Source organism: Strongylocentrotus purpuratus, unplaced genomic scaffold, assembly GCF_000002235.5.
Source record: "Strongylocentrotus purpuratus isolate Spur 01 unplaced genomic scaffold, Spur_5.0 spur5_scaffold_11, whole genome shotgun sequence".
In the NCBI taxonomy this organism is placed as follows: domain Eukaryota; kingdom Metazoa; phylum Echinodermata; class Echinoidea; order Camarodonta; family Strongylocentrotidae; genus Strongylocentrotus; species Strongylocentrotus purpuratus.
In genome coordinates this window covers 33,080,490-33,099,476 of record NW_022145596.1, presented here as the reverse complement: position 1 = coordinate 33,099,476, position 18,987 = coordinate 33,080,490, and the positions used below count along the sequence as shown (strand labels likewise).

The window sequence follows — 18,987 nt, the reverse complement described above, 5'->3', positions numbered from 1 at the left end:
ATAGCTCTTAACCATCTGACCCACCTGTACCCTTGTGCTCTTCCTCTCTCTCTCTCTCTCTCTCTCTCTATCTCTATCTCTCTTCCCCTCTCTCTCTCTCTCTCTCTTTCTCTATCTCTCTTCCCCTCTCTCTTTCTCTATCTCTCTTCCCCTCTCCCTCTGATGAATGCAGACAGGTCAGAAAACAAGTCCTAGAAAGAATCAATTCAAAATTGAAATTAGTACTTTGTACGACAAGGGCATGCACCTTTAAAGGACCTTAGGGGAGCCTTCCAAAGTTGCGACTGTGCCCGGACGCGTCGGGGCGCGATGAATAGAACAGTCGCGTCCCAAGAGACGCATTGAGGCGCAAAGGGGCGCGAAGGGGCGCAATAGTCACCCTCACCTGATTCTTGCATATGAAAAGAAACCGTCTATTGTTAGTATAAACCCGCTCTATTCTTCTTGCGCCCTTTTGCGCCCCACCAGGCGATGGAAGATTATCTCTCCCGTCATTGTTCTCGCTCGTGATGCGCGGTACAGCTTAAACTTGATATACAGAAAGTATTTCTCGGCCAAAGCCTGTCTTCCCCTCCTCCGGTTTTCGTTCTGATAAACTTTCCATTGTTTGTACAAAATTGATGTATTCTTCTCGCGTCGCGATCTATTCTTCTCGCGCCGTTTTGCGTCGTAACGGGCGGGGTATTACCTTTCCAATCATTGTGGCGAAGCTTTGCGATGTACATTACTACAGCACAGCATGAACTTCTCTGGTGGGATCGTCTTTGTTTTGGGGGGCAATCAACACACTCGTTCATCTTGATCAGAATACATTATGATTTATTTTTGTTGGGTTTAATACGCCTCCTTTTAATTTTTGTGACGACTGTATGAAATGTGAAATAAAGATGACTATGTACGAGTAATGGTTGTTTAATTGCGAGCTTAATTGTCCCCAACAAAAAAAAATAAAAGACGAATGATGTGAATGACTACATGTATGCGGTTATAGTCGGCAAATTGATTACTGTTTGGGTCGCTTGTGTATGTTTGTAATTTGAATGATTATCAACATATTTGTATAATTCCCACATCGCGATATGATTCTAGCATCGTATAATGGACAAAGGAATTATCTTTCTCTCCCGTCATTCATATTCACGCTACGCGTTGCCACAGCCTGAGCTTGGAAGAATTTATATTTTGTCAGTCAAATCCTTTTTTTTCTCCTCCCATGACTTGGTTCTAATAAATTGAAGGTTTGCTTATTAGGGATAAGAAGGATAACATCAAACAAACGATTTACTCAAGATGACGCTCTTTTCATTTCACCTCGCTGTTTGATAAAGTAGAGTTTTACGGAGCGAATACAAAAGAAAAGTTCGCTCTAAGGCCAAATAAAAAAATGTGTTATTAGTGTCCTGTTTTTTCGAAAACTAGGAAGGAGGAGGCCCTCTCTTTTCTTTTTTTTTCTTTCAAAATGGCCGCTCGGTACATTTTCCTGACAGTCGGGCTAGTTTTCAAGATGGCCGCCGACATCTTTTAACTTTTAAAAAAAAATCAGTAATAGATACATTTTAGTATTGTTTTTCATGTTGTTTTTTTCAAAAATTATTTAAAAAAAAAAAAAAAAAAAAAAAAAAAATTAAAACAAATTTCCCCAAAAATAAACTTAGGAGGCGGCCCCCAAAAAGAAGCAGCCGGGACGCTAAACATGAATATTTTGTTAAGTGGCCTCAGGGAAAAAAAAAACATAAAATGCCGTGGCAGGATTTCACGCCCGAGATTTGCCTTCGAAAATTGCCCGTCTAAAAGGCGTTTTAAATCATAATAATTCCATAGCTCTTTTTAAAAGTGGAATAAATAGACAAAAGAGTCCGGGAACTATATCGAGATTATAAAACATGTTTGTCATGAAGATGAAAACAAAAAAGCGTAGCCTGATGGTGATAAAGTTGAGCAGCAATTGGAAATGCAATACAAAACATTAATCAGTTCATGATGATAGTTAATCATTCGACACAAATACAAACATTGATTTCTGCTCTAACATTCGAATCATTTATTCGTAGATTTGTATAATTAAGTGGCGAAAGTGAAATTTTGAAATCTTAATGCACAGATGCAAAAACATACAAAACATGTTTTGATTCTTATTCTAAAAAAAAAAAAAAACCGGCAAATTTTAAAAGATCTTTTTAAAAGGAGGGAGGCGCTATAGCCCAGTGGTAGAGCAGAGCACCTCGTAACCGGGAGCTCCCTGGTTAGAAACCAAGTCGATATGCTATTGTAAGGCATAACTCAACATTACATTTCGTTCGGAGAGGATCTTAAACCCGCCGGTCCCCTGTTTGCGTAATTCAGAGCATACACATGCTTCATATAGCAGTCAGGAAAAAAAAGCGAACGGTACAGGAAGCTACCTTTTATGGATATGCCTAAATTGAAGGTTTGGCTTAACTAGGGAGAAGAAGGATAACATCAAACAATAGATCTACTCATGATGACGCTCTTTTCATTTCACCTCGCTGTAAGATAAAGTAGAGTTCTATGGAGCGAATACAAAAGAAAAGTTCGCTCTAAAGGTAAAAACATTTCACGCGGCCGAGCAAGACTATTGTTTGATCGCTATAATTGTCCGACTTGCTATAGATTCTTGTTTAGCTACACATTAATGTTGCGTATTATGTGTGTGTGTGTGTGAGGGAGGGGGGCGGCGAAGTGAACGGCCGGACCAAAATGGCAGAGGTCAATCACGAGGGCTCCGCTCGCTAGTTATAAGGACCGCTATTCATTGGACAACTATTCATGAAGACCGCTATTCGTAATTTGAGAACATGGTCATTATGTATAAGGGTCATGAATTCGTAATACGACATTCCCCCTCCCCAAAACTAAATAAATAAATAGAAAACATGAATAGATTAATAAACTTAACTAATGATACAATAACAAATAATGCCCGGTGATTGGGAATAGCCGCCTATGAGCGGAACAATGGGCGCAACAACTATTAGCTGCTCAAAGAGCTGTCTTTTGTCATTGCGTTGCAAAAACAAAGTGCTTTTAAAAGTTACATGTACTATAATATCCGTATGCTATATAACACCCAATGTGAACATGACGTGTTCAGGCCTTATAACTATATACAGTGCACGTTAAAACAAAAGACTTTACTAGCGCTAGCTAACAAATATGAAACGTCAAAACGTCACGAACATTGAAGATAACAAATTGTTAAGACAAATGACACCACCAATAAAGTTTCTTCGCGAAGAAATATTCGATCGAATTTCATGTTCGGAACAGATAGGCGATTTCGAATTGTTCCATCTACCGAAACGTTTTGATGATGCAGGCTCCCGACAATACGACTATCATTTTTGTAATATCTTTAATTTGCAGATGTTTGTTTGTTTTGTATGACATATTTATAAACGCCCTGTAATCTTATTTCAAGCAGAATCTTTCAATCTCTTTGATTATAAGTATCATTTTTAAATCACGGGTATTTAATACAATAGCTGATTTTGCGAAGATTTAGAGAACCTACGTTTCTATTCTTTAAATCGATCTTGCATGAGAAAGAACAGAGTGATGATATAGATATATGACCTATTTTGATCGGATGACAGAACAAAATAAATGTAATATGAAACAAATAATGTGTCAAAACATACAGAAGGAATACAATTATACATATCGTTTTTGTTTTGTTCGTGAAGAAATTAATATAATACAAGTATTGAACACATTGATGAACAGAAATGAACAATCATAACAACGTCAACGCCTACACAACTACGATGTTTGGGAGGAAAATAACAATCAGAACAACAATCTAAATCAATGTCTTGTACGTAAAATAATAATAAAACATATCAGTAGCCAAAGTGAAAATTTTAGAGTCAAATCTTTCAAGACGAGAGCGGACACACACGCGGGGATTACATGAATAACTAATGCGTAGGAACGGGCGCGAAAGCTTTTCAAATTCACAAATTCACAATTCACAAAAAGCGCTTCGCCTTTAAGCGCACCCCTCCCCCCCCCCCCCCACCCCCGAATGAGTGTTATGTAGGGTACGCACATGCATTTTCCCTCCTTTTGAAAACAGTCCCCTAAGTCCGGTGTGTAAAGTCAATACGGGCCGGATTTGTGTGTACTAGACGAGCCGGACTTTGGTGCGTGAAAAGTACCCCTTTACCAGATAGTAACAATGAGTCTCCAAACAATAGCCAGATTTGATATTCATATTGTGAGCATGTGCTTAGTTATATCAGGATTCCCTGGTTATATTGAAGACGTGGGCTAATATCTGTTTGCCCAGTACTTCTCGCTGATTGTTTGACCAACATTAAATTGCTATTGTCCAGCTGACTTTTCTAAAGGCTTTTCTACCCTCGGCGCTAAAGGGATTGCGGAAAATTTCAACACTATTTGTGTTTCTTGATGACCCAGTAGAAGAAGAATAAGGGCTACCCTGCCCCCCCCCCCCCGAAAAAAAAAGTCCCAAAACAACCCAATCATTATTAATTCCGTTTACCAACACGTGCATGATGGATCCCCCGGATGGATCCTTATTTAGACAGTGAGACAGTTCTGTTACGAGAAGCAATTCAACGAATTGCCATGGCTTGTATTTGTTCTAGAACGTACTACGCTCTTTCGATAACATGTGGCCCCTATTCAGCACAATATATACGCATTTTAGTTATTCTTAACAATGACCTAGATCTAAAACTGGCCGCGGATGTAACCCCCCCCCCCCCCCCCCCCCCATTCGTCGCAAAGAAATATTCGATAAAATTCTTTGACACAGAATGATAAACTAATTTCTTCTTGAGATATGTTTGGGGTGAAATTTCAAACATCATTTCCTGGTAACTCTCTTCTTTTTTAATGCATGCTCTATTCTTACGATTTAGGCATAATTTACTATGTTGATTTGCAATTGATAATCTCCCTGGGAGTTTTGCGATATCCCCGATGATACGGGTACAGTGTATTTAATTTTGTTCGTAACATTAGTGTTTTGCAAAGAAAGAACATTCTGAAAATGAGCGTCTTCCTTCTAACGAAACATATTGATGATGTTCCCGACAATACGGATATCATTTGCTTAAAAAATCGTAATACAGATAAAACGCTTTTTAAATCCAATTCAAGGAGAAACTATGACATTCTTGATTAAGTATCATTTTTAACATCACGGATTTTAAAATACGTTCTCTAATTTTAAGAAGATTCAAAGGATCTATGTATTGAAATAACAGACGGATGATATAATTATATGATTTATAATGATCATACGACAGAACTGTTTACAAGATGCAACAAAAATTGTTTAAAAAAAAAACAAGAAAATCGAAACATGCGATAACATCGCTATAAGGAAATATAAAATTACAATTAAAGTGTCAAAACATGCACGAGGAAAACAATGTCAGAGAGAGTGGGGTAAGTATAAAATAAATTTGTTTTTTTTTAACAAATCAATTTGTATTAAAGTATATTGAACACAATCATGAACAGAACAGGAGGAGATGAAAAAATGAACAATCATGCCAACGTTAACGCCTACAGAACTCCGATTTTGAGAGGAAAATAAACAAACATTGTAACCAATGTCATGTACGTAAAATAATATTAAAACAAATCAGTAGCCAAAGTAATGCTTTTCAGAGTCAAATCTCGCAAGACGAGAGCGACACACAAGCGGGCACTACATGAATAACTAATGCGCCGGACCGGGCGCGAAAGGGCGCGAAAGCTATTCAAAGTTTAAGCTCCCATTCACAAATGTCAAGTGCTTCACCGGGGCGCGCCCTGGCGGGGTAATTTCGTAACAATGAGACTCCAAACAATAGCCAGATTTTAATGAGCTGGCAACCAACTGAAGTCCTCTCCTATCCGACGCAAAAAGGCGCTAATGGGCGCATAAAGGCGCCTCCTTTGTTCTCATATCCTGCTCTGCGCCCCGACGCGTCGCGGCACAGTCGCAACTTTGGAAGGCTCCCCTTATACACTTTCTAAACACACGTACTTGCTCCTTCTAAACACCTGCCTAGTAAGGGGCAAACCCTAGCAACACTGGCAAACCAACTCCCCTCCCCCCCCCCCCCCCCCTTCCCTTGAAAAAAAACACAAAAACACAAAAATAGTATTGGTTATTCTCATTAATAATGCCATCAAAACAACACCCCAACAATAAATCTAAAATAGTTTTAAAATAATCAAAGATGTTTATTTCCATAGGGTTTTATATTCCTAATGTCAACCTGTCCCAGAAATTGACAACATAAGAAACTTTTCTTAATGAAAACAAATTGTGCAATTCTATGCAACTACATATTACATCTACCTTGCTATGAGTCTATCTACCACTATTTGCTACTTGCCAAGTACCTCAAATACATGTAGATACCAGTGTAAATATAAATCACTTTCTTTAATGGCTCTCAGCAATATGACAGGAAACAAGTGATATCCTATAATGCTTATTTTGTAAAAACAAACGTTTTCTGAATCATATATTATCCTGTCTTTTAAAAATCATATGAACCAAATCTAGAAGCCATCTACTAATTTTTGACAATTCATCACCAACCCCAAGGGAAGAAAAGTTGTCCTCATTTTCTTGTTGCCGTGTACTGTATAAACCTGCTCCAATTCTTGGAAGTTAGGGAAAAGTGTCGACTCTGTTTGTTTGTTTCAATTTTTGTTTCAGTCTATCAAATATCTGTATTATTTATTTTAATAACCATTATTAGAAAAGGGGTGAATTATTTGAACACAACTCTCTCAATGCATCATTCGTGTTACTCAGGTGATGGTCTTTTATCATACGTACGTCAACGTGCCATACCATACCCTTGTAAAGTAAGTCATATACATAGCATACCAAGTGAACAACTAGGTCTTTCTATATAAAGGGAAAATGTGTTTAAAAATATGCGTAATTTTTTACTTATAATGGTCTACCACAGAGCAATGGCTCAGTGGTAAAGCAGTAGTATCATTATTGGGATGTCCTGGGTTCAAAACCAAGTCAAAACACTAGTTCCCTTTGGTAAGACACTTATCCTCATTTATTAGGCCCTCGGAGATGGTTTAGAACCATTGGTCCCCTGGTTGCTTACTTACTCACACACACACATTCTTTTTAGCAGTCAGTTAAAAACAACCATCAAACCAAACCAGTTAGCAGTGGATCATTTCTGAGCCGGTAATTCCTTGTGTTTTGTTGCAGCATCTCTGAGCAGCGTGTAGCATCAGTAGTATTCAATGCTCCAGGAGATTGGATTGCGTTTGGCTGTCTTGGTTTAGGACAGTTGTTGGTATGGGAGTGGCAAAGTGAGAGCTATGTTCTGAAGCAGCAGGGGCATTTCAACAATATGACATGTGTAGACTACTCTAGAGACGGCATGCTGATTGCTACAGGTGCTGAAGATGGCAAGGTAGGAACCTCTTAGTTGGGGAGCAATGCAAGCCAGGCTGTTAGTGTCTGCCTACAATTATCAATTTATTGCTCCAATTATCTACCAGTACTTAATTTGTATATATGTAGATATTTTATCTAACATTGTTTTTATTCACACATTGCATTTATTGCACATCAGTATGTAGTTACTCTCCAAATTTAAGGCAATAAATTATATATAATATTAGCATAGATTTTGGGAGTTTTTGGACGCTGTAAACAATTTTACTGCTGCCTTTTAAAACCCGCTCTTGTGGGAAACAGCCAGGACCAGCCACAAAGCTGTGTCCCGCAGGGTTCATACATGTATGTAGAGAAATGCTGTATTTGTTCTATTATTGATTATTTCACATTCACGACATTGAAAAGTAAAATATAACAAAATAATCATCTTTTATTTTATAACAGGTCAAAATATGGAATCTATCCAGTGGATTTTGTTTTGTGACATTCAGCGAGCACAGTGGAGGCGTGAGTGGTGTGTGTTTTAATGAGGCTGGTAAAGTGGTGGTTTCTGCTTCATTAGATGGTACCGTCAGAGCATTCGACCTTCACAGGTGAGTCATTCTCATTGTAAGCTCCATTATACCATGTACCTACTGGGTTTGTTGTAATGGTTTCTGCTTCATTAGATGGTACCGTCATTCCCATGGTATGCTCATTATACCATGTACCTACTGGGTTTGTTGTGGTGGTTTCTGCTTCATTAGATGGTACCATCAGAGCATTTGACCTTCACAGGTGAGTCATTCACATGGTATGCTCATTATACCATGTACCTACTGGGTTTGTTTCAATACATCAGTATTAATGTTATAGATAGCTTGGTATTTTTACAACTTTTTATGCGTCCGTTACGAAGTAGCCAGAGGCATTATGTTTTCGGGTTGTCCGTCCGTCCCGTTCTTGTGATCGCGTTATCTCGAGAACCGACAGATGGATTCTTACCAAACTTTGGTCATGTATGTAACTTACAGAGCCAATGAACTGATTAGATTTTGGGGTCATGAGGTCAAAGGTCACGGGGCTCATTATGTATGCAAAAATAGCTTGTGACCGTGTTATCACAAGAACTGATTGATGGATTCCCGCCAAACTAAGGACATGTATGTATCTTGCTGAGGCAATGAACTGATTAGATTTTGGGGGTCAAGGTCAAAGGTCATGGGGCTCATTATGTATGCAAAAATAGCTTGTGATCGCATTATCATTAGAACCGATGGATTGATTACCATCAAACTCAAGACATGTATGTATCTTGCAGAGCCAATGAACTGAGTAGATTTTGGGGTCTTGAGGTCAAAGATCAAAGTGTCATACATGTATATGAGAAATAGCTTGTAATCATGATATTCTGAGAACCTGTTAATGGATTACATTCAAACTTCAATTTGAAAATTTCTTCTGTTATGGTTTGTAAAATTGCTCTGACGGAGGCATCATTTTCGACTGCATGCAGTCAAAGTTCCATCTAGTTTCTGTGGGTATAGTTGATCTTTCTTTATGTGTATTTCAAGTAAAATGCCGGATTTAGTGTGCAAGGTTAATCTGTTTTGTAAAACCTCATTTACCATCCTTCTCTGGGAATGTTGATCTGTACCATTGCAGGTATCGGAACTTTCGGACATTTACATCTCCACAGCCAGTGCAGTTCTCCTGTTTAGCTCTTGATGCTAGTGGTGAAATTGTATGTGCTGCAGGTCTAGATGTGTTTGAGATCTTTATGTGGTCAATGCAGACGGGAAGATTACTTGAGGTAAGTCTTTCAATGAACATCTACTGAATCCAGTTGGTTACAGATTAAATGCGACCGGCACCACAAAACTACAAAAAATTAAAGTTACCAGAAAAGATATTTTTGTTGAGATTTACAGATTGTCCTTAATTTTGGCACACAAATTAAGCACATTGTGTTCTATATTTTGTCCAGGTATCAATATAAAAGCCTACCCTTTTTTAAAGCCATAGGAGATCAAAATGAGCCAGTAGCCAGGGTCATTAAGAAATTCAAGCTACTACAGAAACCTCAAAATCAAACCAACGTGTAGGTCTGTAGATCTACCCAATAATTCATATTCATCTCTTAAATGATGCATTCCGACTTCCTGTGTAGGGAAAGAACAGTGTTGGAGAACCAGACAAGGGCATCATCTGATACAAGATAGAATTGCATGATATCACTTGGAAACATCTTTTAGTGTGTATATATGTGTCTCATGGTTTAGTGGATAAATCACTAGTAAACTTGTCAATTTCCGAATCTCAGTTACCACATTTGTTTTTCCTTTGGCAGAGTTATTGTATATATATAGATTGCCACGTCTTGTAGTTGTACAAGAGGAAATAGGAGACAATAATTTCTTTTTCAATTAGTGAGTGCCAAATATACTCACCTATAGATATGAGCAGTGCAAATATGCTTCATATGGAATTGAGATATCCAATTGACTAAACAAAAGGTTGTATACATGTAGTTCTTAATACTTCTTAATTACTCAATACGTTCCAGTGTATATGTTGATGTTATCATATTGCAGAATGAAAAAATATACATTATAGATTTGTTTCTTCTACAGGTCCTCTCAGGTCACGAAGCTCCAGTTTCTGGTCTAAGTTTTGGTCCAAGTGGCTCTCAGCTAGCCAGCTCTTCCTGGGATAAGTCTGTTAGACTATGGGATGTCTTTGGGCGCTCAGGATCTAGAGAGGCACTCAGGCTCTCATCAGATGGTAAGGCTCTGTTTCGCCCAACAGAAAAAACGTGGTCACTCAAATAAATATCAATGAATAAAGCAATTGTTCTATTTATCTTTAAAAATTGTTACTTATGACATTCAATATTTTATAAATTGAGCAAATGAAGTTGTTTTTGCAATCTACTCATCTAAAATTGTGAAATACTTGTATGAGTACATGTATGAGATGAGGGCAGGGGCATAGGCCATGACTGCAAAACATTACATTTGCACACACTTCTAAATATCATATAATTGCTGTTTATAAAATTGCTTAATATATTATACCGATTTTTAAAGAACATTTTAAAAATGCAGTTTGTGAGTCCAATAATGTGTGGCCCATTTTGACTGGAAGTTCATGTGACTGCAAAATAGAGCACCACTTATGTTGGCTCGTTTTCTCTATATTTGGTAGGAAGAAATGACTGAGAGGCTAATTGGCCACTGCACAATTTTTAATTCAGGGTAAACATTTTTCCCACTTTATTACCCCTTTTCAGTTAAACCTGTGAACTATTGAATTCTCTCCTTCCCATAGACTTGTTACAAGAACCACCATGTTCCAGTTAGTAATGAGTTAATCTCTTTTCCTGCTTGTAGGTATGTGCGTCACAATGAGCCCTAGTGGGGAGGAGCTGGCAGTAGCTACTCTTGACTACCAGATAACATTCTGGAATGTACAGACTGCTGTTCAGACTGGTTCTATTGAAGGCAAGCAAGATCTGGGCAGTGGTCGCAGGAGTGATGACATGGTCACTGCAAAGACATCTTCTGCTGCAAAGTAAGCACATTCTTTCGGAGTCCCAATCCCAAGATCTTACACAAGTTCTTTAATGACCTATAGACTTAGATGAGACTTCAGAATGAGATAGAAGTTGCAGACCTAGAATGTGAGAAAAAAGGGAAATAAAAAAAAGGGAAATGATAAAAGTGTCAAATTTGTGCCTATTTTTTTCTTTGATATTTTAAATCTTCAGTGTTTTATGTCGAAATTCCCTGGGAAAAGGTAGAAGGTAAAAATAAAAGTTTTGTTCTTATTTATTCATTTTGTTATTACTTATTATAATCATTTATTATTATTATTTATTTATCTATTTATTATTTTTTGTTGGAGGGGGCGACTAGATTGATTTTTCAGGCAGTGGGCAAGACTTAATCTTTTGAAGAACTAGATCACGCTATTACCTACATCCTTGTGCACCTTTAACGCATGGCTTGTTCAGATATGACGTGACAAAGCAATAGTGTTTTTTTTAAACAAAAAACGTTAATTATAATATGCTTCATGTTTCTGTATCTTCGAACACAGAGCACTTAAAAAAAAACTGTGGCCACTTTCTATCTGAATGAGTTTTTATTCAGTAAACCTTCCTAGTCATTATATACACTGTATGTTTCTTTTCACCAATTTATATGGGCTAAATAAGCTGATGTCACCTTGGATCCATGTAAAAAAAGCCTAGTTATAAGATTTTCCCTTTCTTATCACTGAAACTTTGGGTGCCTTTTCATAAAAGAGCGTGATGAATGGAAGATTATAAAACAAAATATCTACACATACATTGAATTTATATTGAAAATATAATAATTATTTTTTGCTTTATAGCCTCTCTTAACCCTTTCATTACTGAACCATCCAAGACCACATAAATGATGCACTGTAACTGAAAAAGTAGGGGATTTTAGGCGATTAAATGTTGTGTGTGCTATCTTAGAATGTTCCTCTTTTTGAGTCTGCATTGAATACAATGTGTTATTGAGGAAAGTCTTTTTGTAAGATAGAGAGTCGTTCCTGAACTAAGTAAAATCAGTTCAAAAAAGCTGCATGTGCATGATACTTTCTGACATGTTAATCTGTGATGTGTGAAGGTTACACATTTCACAAAGATATTGTGAGAGAATCTGAGGATTTTAGAGGAGGGATTCATGATAAATTTGCAAAGTGCATCAACATTTTCAGACTCAAATAGTACAAGATCTGATCCAAGTTTTTGAATGCAAAGAGGGGATGTGAGTGAACTCGGCCTGAAACAAGCCGATTTGAGTTTTGTTGCTAACTTATCTTCAAAAGGCCAAATATTCCAAAGCAGTATAATACAGTATAATTAAATGTTACGAATATGTGTTTTAATTGTCTGCTACTTCTTCTCATCTTGTTTTTCAATATGATGGCAGGTCTTTCACCACATTGTGTTACTCTGCCGATGGGTCTTACATCTTAGCAGCCGGACGCTCCAAATACATCTGTATCTATCACATTCAAGAACAACTTCTAGTGAAGAAGTTTGAAATCTCCTGCAACATGTCTCTAGACGCTATGGAGGTAAGAATCTTTGGCTTTTCAGTGCTTTTCAAAATCAAGAGAGAGAAAAAATCTTGGCTGGATATAAATTTTCTGTGACATTTGAGAGGGAGGATCTTTTCATTATAGGCCCAACCTCTTTCCAAGTATTGGTAAACATGCTTATGATTTCATGTTGTACTTTATGACTCTTTTACCCTGAAATTTGTTGGCAAATTTTGATACCATGTTTGTCAAAATCGGATATGAATGTCAGGTGTTACATACCAATTGGTATGTGCATGTCATAAAAATGTGCTATACTTGCATATACATGTACAGGCAGAAATATGAATAAAGACTCAGACATATTTGTTCATAAATAGAAGATGTGTATTGATATCAGATTGTTGGGTTCTTGTATAGCACTTGTGTTTGTCATACATGATACTCCACTACCATACATGGCACTTGACTGTTATTACCTCGGCTCTAGCATGGCTGCTATTTTAACGCTCTCTCATTTGAAGGATCAATTTCCTTTTAAGTAACAATTTACTTCACTCGGGTGGAGAGTGGCATATATGTAGATAATGTCTTGCCAATGGACCTTAGTGTGGTGACGGGAATCGAACCCTGTTGCGTGTGTTTCATAGTCGAGGGAATTATCCATTAAAGCACGACACCTCTTTGTGTTTTTCAAAGCAATTTTGGGAATTCTAGAACAAAAGAATACATTGAAAGTAGACAATACAATACAAAATTAATTGTTTTTCAAAAAAAGAAATACACATACATTATAGAATGAAATGATGAATTTCAACCCAATATTGCATGAAAACATTTTGAGGTGAAGCTAAGGGATGTATTAGGTGAAGTCTTGTTATTAGGGCAAGGGTTAGAATTTTCATCCCTGGAACATAAGTGAATTTGAAAAGTAGCACACAAGTTTGAGTAATATAAAGATCTCTTTAATACCTGTATATTTCTATGATTAACATGAATTTTCAGAAATATTGGTCACAGTAGGGTGATCATAGCTGCAGGATCTATTCAAATGTAAATCAATGTTCCAAGGGGAGAGATCAGTGATGGAGAAAAAAGAAATTGTCAAGTATGCTAGTTAAGGCTGTGCACAACAGTGTAATGAGGTACCGAGTACACTCCCAGGCTTACAAGCGAATACTCGAATGCCATGTTTTTATGCCTCCGCTACAAAGTAGCCGGAGGCATTATGTTTTCTGGTTGTCCGTCCGTCCGTACGTCCGTCCGTACGTACGTCCGTCCGTACGTCCGTACGTCCCGTTCTCGTGATCGCGTTATCTCAAGAACCAATTGATGGATTCTCTCTAAACTTGGATCATGTATGTATCTTGCAGAGCCAATGAACTGATTAGATTTTGGGGTCACGAGGTCGAAGGTCAAAGGTCACAGGGCTCATTATGTATTCAAAAATAGCTTGTGATCGCAATATCTCAAGAACCGATCAATGGATTCCTGCCAAACTTGGGTCATATATGTATCTAACAGAGCCAATGAACTGATTAGATTTTGGGGTCACGAGGTCGGAGGTCAAAGGTCACAGGGCTCATTATGTATACAAAAATAGCTTGTGATCGCGTTATCTCAAGAACCGATCGATGGATTCGTGCCAAACTTGGGTCATGTATGTATCTAACAGAGCCAATGGACTGATTAGATTTTGGGGTCACGAGGTCGAAGGTCACAGGGCTCATTATGTCTACAAAAATAGCTTGTGATCGCGTTATCTCAAGAACCGGTCAATGGATTCCTGCCAAACTTGGGTCATGTATGTATCTAACAGAGCCAATGAACTGATTATATTTTGGGGTCATGAGGTCAAAGGTCACAGGGCTCATTATGTATGCACAAATAGCTTGTGATCGCATTATAATGAGAACCAATAGACAGATTACTATCAAACTCAAGACATGTATATATGTATCTTGCAGAGCCAATTAACTGATTAGATTTTAGGGTCATCAGGTCAAAGGTCATGGGGCTCATTATGTATGACTATAAATAGCTTGTGAATGCATTATTATTAAAACCGACAGATGGATTACAATCAAACTTGAATTTTAAAAATTGCTTCCGTTTTGGTTTGTAAAGTTGCTCTATGGCGGAGGCATCATTTTTGACTGCGCGCAGTAAAAATTCCATCTAGTTTCATAATTTTTTTCATAATTTTTTTGATATTTTTTTTGAATTTTTTAGATTTTTGTTTGGATTTTTTTTTGGATTTTTTTTTTTGCCACCACCATTCCTTTGGAGCAGTATACCAGTTCTGTCGCCGAAAACGCCTGCAATTTTACTTCGAGTTGCAGTTGAAGGCACCGATTTAATAATAATAATAACAGTAAACGATGCTGTTTTAAAAACCAAAGATGGCAGAATAATCAATTTTCCTACAAGTCCAAACAGAAATCCAGACATTTGGTCCCAGTTTTTGAGTGGTGAGTTTGACAGTGCTTGAGTTGGGAAACATTTTTACCAACGGCACCATGCCAGCAGCCGCCGCTCACCCAGGCACGGGTAAGCGTGGGCCTCGACAGATTTTTTTTTTTTTTTTTTTTGTGGCCGAATATTCGGGTACAAGAAATTGTACCCGAGTAGTTGTCAACCGTGCAGGTACTCAAGCATTCGACTACACATCGCAGCCCTAATGCTAGTCAATCCCAATGGTCAACTTTTAGTCATTGATATTTAAAAAAACAAAAGTTTATGTTTTTAGCTAGTCTAAGTGAGCTATTGCCATCTCTTTTTGGCAATTGGCAATTGTCCGTCGTCTGTAAACTTTTTACATTTTCAACTTCCCTCTCAAAAAATGCATTGCTGGATTTTAACCAAACTTAGTAGGAATTATCCTTAGGGTTAAGTTGTTCAAATGGGGTACGTAGCCCTAAGGGGTCCTAGAGACAGCGCCGTAGTTCCTCAGTGGCAGTAATTGCAAATTTTCTTCATATTCTTGAAACCCATAGCTGGATTTGAACCAAAATTTGTAGGAATCAGAAGGAGTGGAGATCTAAAGTTATTTAAATGGGGTATATACCCCCAATGGCAAGAATAATCCTTTTTTTTTTTAATTCAAAATTAATGTAAAGATTTTGACTGAACTTGATATGCCCTCTGGCTTACATTTCCTTTTCAAAATGCAATCTCGGATTTTCAACAAACTTGGTAGGAATCATCCTGGCCAAGCATGATCTAAAGTTGTTCAAATGGGATATAACCCCCCCCCCCCCCCCCCACATGGGTGCTCAGGACAGCCTTCAATATCCACGATTCATACAACAATTGGAGCACAGCAAACCTAAAATGTGCACACATGAATCTAGAAAACTGTAGAAAAATGGTTTAGAAATTGTTCCATTTGAATCAAGGATACCTCTTCAAAATGGCTAGTTACCCTCATTTTCTATTTCATATTCTATTGGATCATGTAATGTAGATATGATTTCATATCAAAATGTTGATATGGATTCTGGCTAAACAAATGTAGGGAACATATTTATGTGAAGGAGACCTTAATTGATTTGAATGTGATACCTGCCCCTGCAGGGAATGTGGGAGCAGCACTCCTAAATTGCCATACTGTTCCTCTTACAAAGGGGATAGGAGCTAGGTACCTTATTGCGAGGCCTCTATTATCATCAGCTCAAGTGAGCGTAAGGCCCGTGGATGTCTTCTTATTGTGTACTCACATTTTTAAAAGTGGTTTTTCAATTTTCATGAATCTTTTACACAAGCATAACTGGGTAAAACAATGTGATATGAATTTCAGATTAAAGGTCAAAGTCAGTAGTTCAGTTAAGGTCAATTAATTATGTTTGAAAAACATAACCTAAGGTAATCTTTGACATTTTACTCTCATTTTAGAAGTATTTAAAAAGTAGAAGCAACTCACGGAAAAAGTAAGATTTACAATGTATTTGCAGCAGGCAATTAATAATGTGGTATTATGGTGAGCTAACTTTATCATTTGCATGTGATTTGCATAAATGATAGCCTCAAAGGACATGATCTGGGCAAGATGGACTTTACATGAATGAAGTTTACGCTGTTGTTGATTTCTTCCCAGGAGGCAATATATGTTAAAGGGCTTTTTGTCAATGTCACTGAGGCTTTAGGTAGAAGTACCCCATCTCTGTTCTCAAAGTGTACAATGTTCATTTGTACTGAATAAAAGTATCAGGAATTGCTACAAATATGATAGATAGGATGTAGTGGACATATTGCATTTATTCAGAAGTGGTGTTGAGTTTGATTTGTAAAATATTGCTCCTGTAATATGGATATTCTAAGCAATGACAAGCATATTGTCGGCAGTTTCCATGCGAAGTATGACATGATGCCCTGGCATCAAACTTTATGGAAGTAACCTTAGAGGAGAAGTCCACCCTGATAGTTAGTAGGTTTGAATAAAAGCAGAAATGCAAGAGAAATAGATCATTAAAAGTTGGAGCAAAATTTGTTAGAAATAAGAAAGCTATTAATTTTTTAAGTTGTAATCATTCAAACATAAATTGGCAATGCTGTGACATATTTTGTTAGGACCTTTTCCATTGCTGTGTAGAGAAAGTTGAGTAATTTCCATTTTGTTAGTTGTTGATGTACGTATATACATGTATATGTAGGAACATATATTTTCATACAGGGGTTGTGAAAAAACATTGAATTGTTATATCTAGGGGGCATGTGCAGTGCATGATGAAATAATCTGTACAGAATAAATAGAATTTTTGATTTTTGTAAAAAGAGAGCAAATGGAAGAGGACCTCGCAAGATACATTACAAAGGTACAAAATTGTGTCTGCTTGATTCAGACTTCAAAACTTAACTTCTTTTTTTGTTTTTGATTTTGCTCAAAGTTTTCATTGATCTATTTCACTAATTTTTCTGCTTTTATTAAACCAACTTCATATTAGGATTGGTGTCCCCTTACAAGCCTTGCACACAGCAAAACTATATGATCAAAAGTTTGTTTATAAACTACGGTAGATAAACATCAACTAATGAGATATATTACAAGTTAAAAATGTTAAATATGAAAGTTATAAGCTTACAAAAATGATACTTACATGTAACTATACGTGTAGAACATACATGTACTTACAATTCATCATTGATACTACTCCCTTAATACATGAAATCGTCCGTTGTTCGTTGTTCATCCACAATTTCAAAATGCTTCTCCTTCATTTTTTTCTCATCCAAATTTGATTCTGTTTGCTTTATATGATAGGGCTAGGTGAGGGAATGGAAACTTCTACAAAAAATTGTTAAATTCAGTAATTATTCTATTTTATGCAAATTTTGTCAAATTCACAAAAAAAATATTTTGATTTTTGTCTTCTTCTTTATCTTGTAAAGCTAAGGAAGATACACAGAACTTCTGAACAGAATAATATTAACATTTTGTATCAAACACGACTTTCATAAATTTATGCAAATTTATTCACCTAATAACAAGGAAATACAAAAAAAGCTTTTTCTCCATCATTTATTGACCGATTTTGATTTAGTTTGTTTCTTTGATAGGGCTAAATTTATAGATATATAGAAATTCTACACAGGATGTTGAAATTTTTTCTCAAATATTGATTATGATAATTAATACAGATTTATTAATAATTTCAACAGATTCTTCGTCTCCTTCATTTATTGCCTTATTTTGATCTGTTTGTTTCAGTGTGTAGAGCTAAGTGAGATACACAGAATTGTACAGGGAATTTTGACATGTTGCGTCAAAAATTAGTTGTGATAATTTATGAAAATGCATTAATTTGTAATGCTTACTTCTTCCAAATTACCCAACCAATTTAATAGAGAAATGAAAATCATGGCAATTGCTATAGCAGGATGCAGGATGAGCACTACATGTACGCCATTGACATTCTCGTTCTTTTTTTTAGCAACAATGATATGTTTTTTTTAAGTTCAAGTATATTGATGATAAAAAGAAGAAGAAAAGAAAGAGAGCAAAGGTATGTTAGTTTTTTTAGAAATGACGTAATGATGTATCCTCTGCTCAGAGCCAGAACGGTGTTCACTCATTTAACATTTGATACAGGGTTCATGTCTTTCTGGCTGACAACAGACAATATAACTTATTATAGACCTATATTAAAGATAAAGTTGAGTTCTGGTCATGCGATTGCATTGTGAAAGAAAAGGTGTGGAATGGATCAGGAAAAAAAGTTGATCATGTAGCATGTAAGTATTGGTGTGTACTGCAAGGTTCTGGAGTCATCAAAATCATAATAAATTTGGCCTGGTCTTGGTAAAGTAACAAGCACTGTACACAGAAAGATGTATATGGGACTACACAAATGGTGTCGGGGCCCCACACCTTGATTTTCTTATCTTTCTATGCTCATTACTCAGCAATTAAACATTTTCTACCAAAATTGTTTGGCAAATGACATTTATTTGTAATCTTGAACATTCAGTGTAAGTTTCGTTTGATTCTGTGAGAATTTCTTTTC

At 36.8% G+C, this 18,987-nt stretch overlaps 1 protein-coding gene across 2 annotated transcripts in view; it reads left to right on the top strand.

Moving 5' to 3' along the window:
* LOC752047 (periodic tryptophan protein 2 homolog) overlaps positions 1 to 18,987 on the top strand; it is a 62,848-nt gene that overhangs the window by 17,593 nt on the left and 26,268 nt on the right. For both annotated transcript variants that reach the window (XM_030981217.1, XM_030981218.1), the window contains 6 exons: positions 7,232 to 7,439; positions 7,871 to 8,019; positions 9,071 to 9,218; positions 10,039 to 10,189; positions 10,798 to 10,978; positions 12,373 to 12,520. In XM_030981217.1, coding sequence (XP_030837077.1) covers positions 7,232 to 7,439; positions 7,871 to 8,019; positions 9,071 to 9,218; positions 10,039 to 10,189; positions 10,798 to 10,978; positions 12,373 to 12,520 — 985 coding nt within the window. The remainder of the gene's footprint in view (positions 1 to 7,231; positions 7,440 to 7,870; positions 8,020 to 9,070; positions 9,219 to 10,038; positions 10,190 to 10,797; positions 10,979 to 12,372; positions 12,521 to 18,987) is intronic.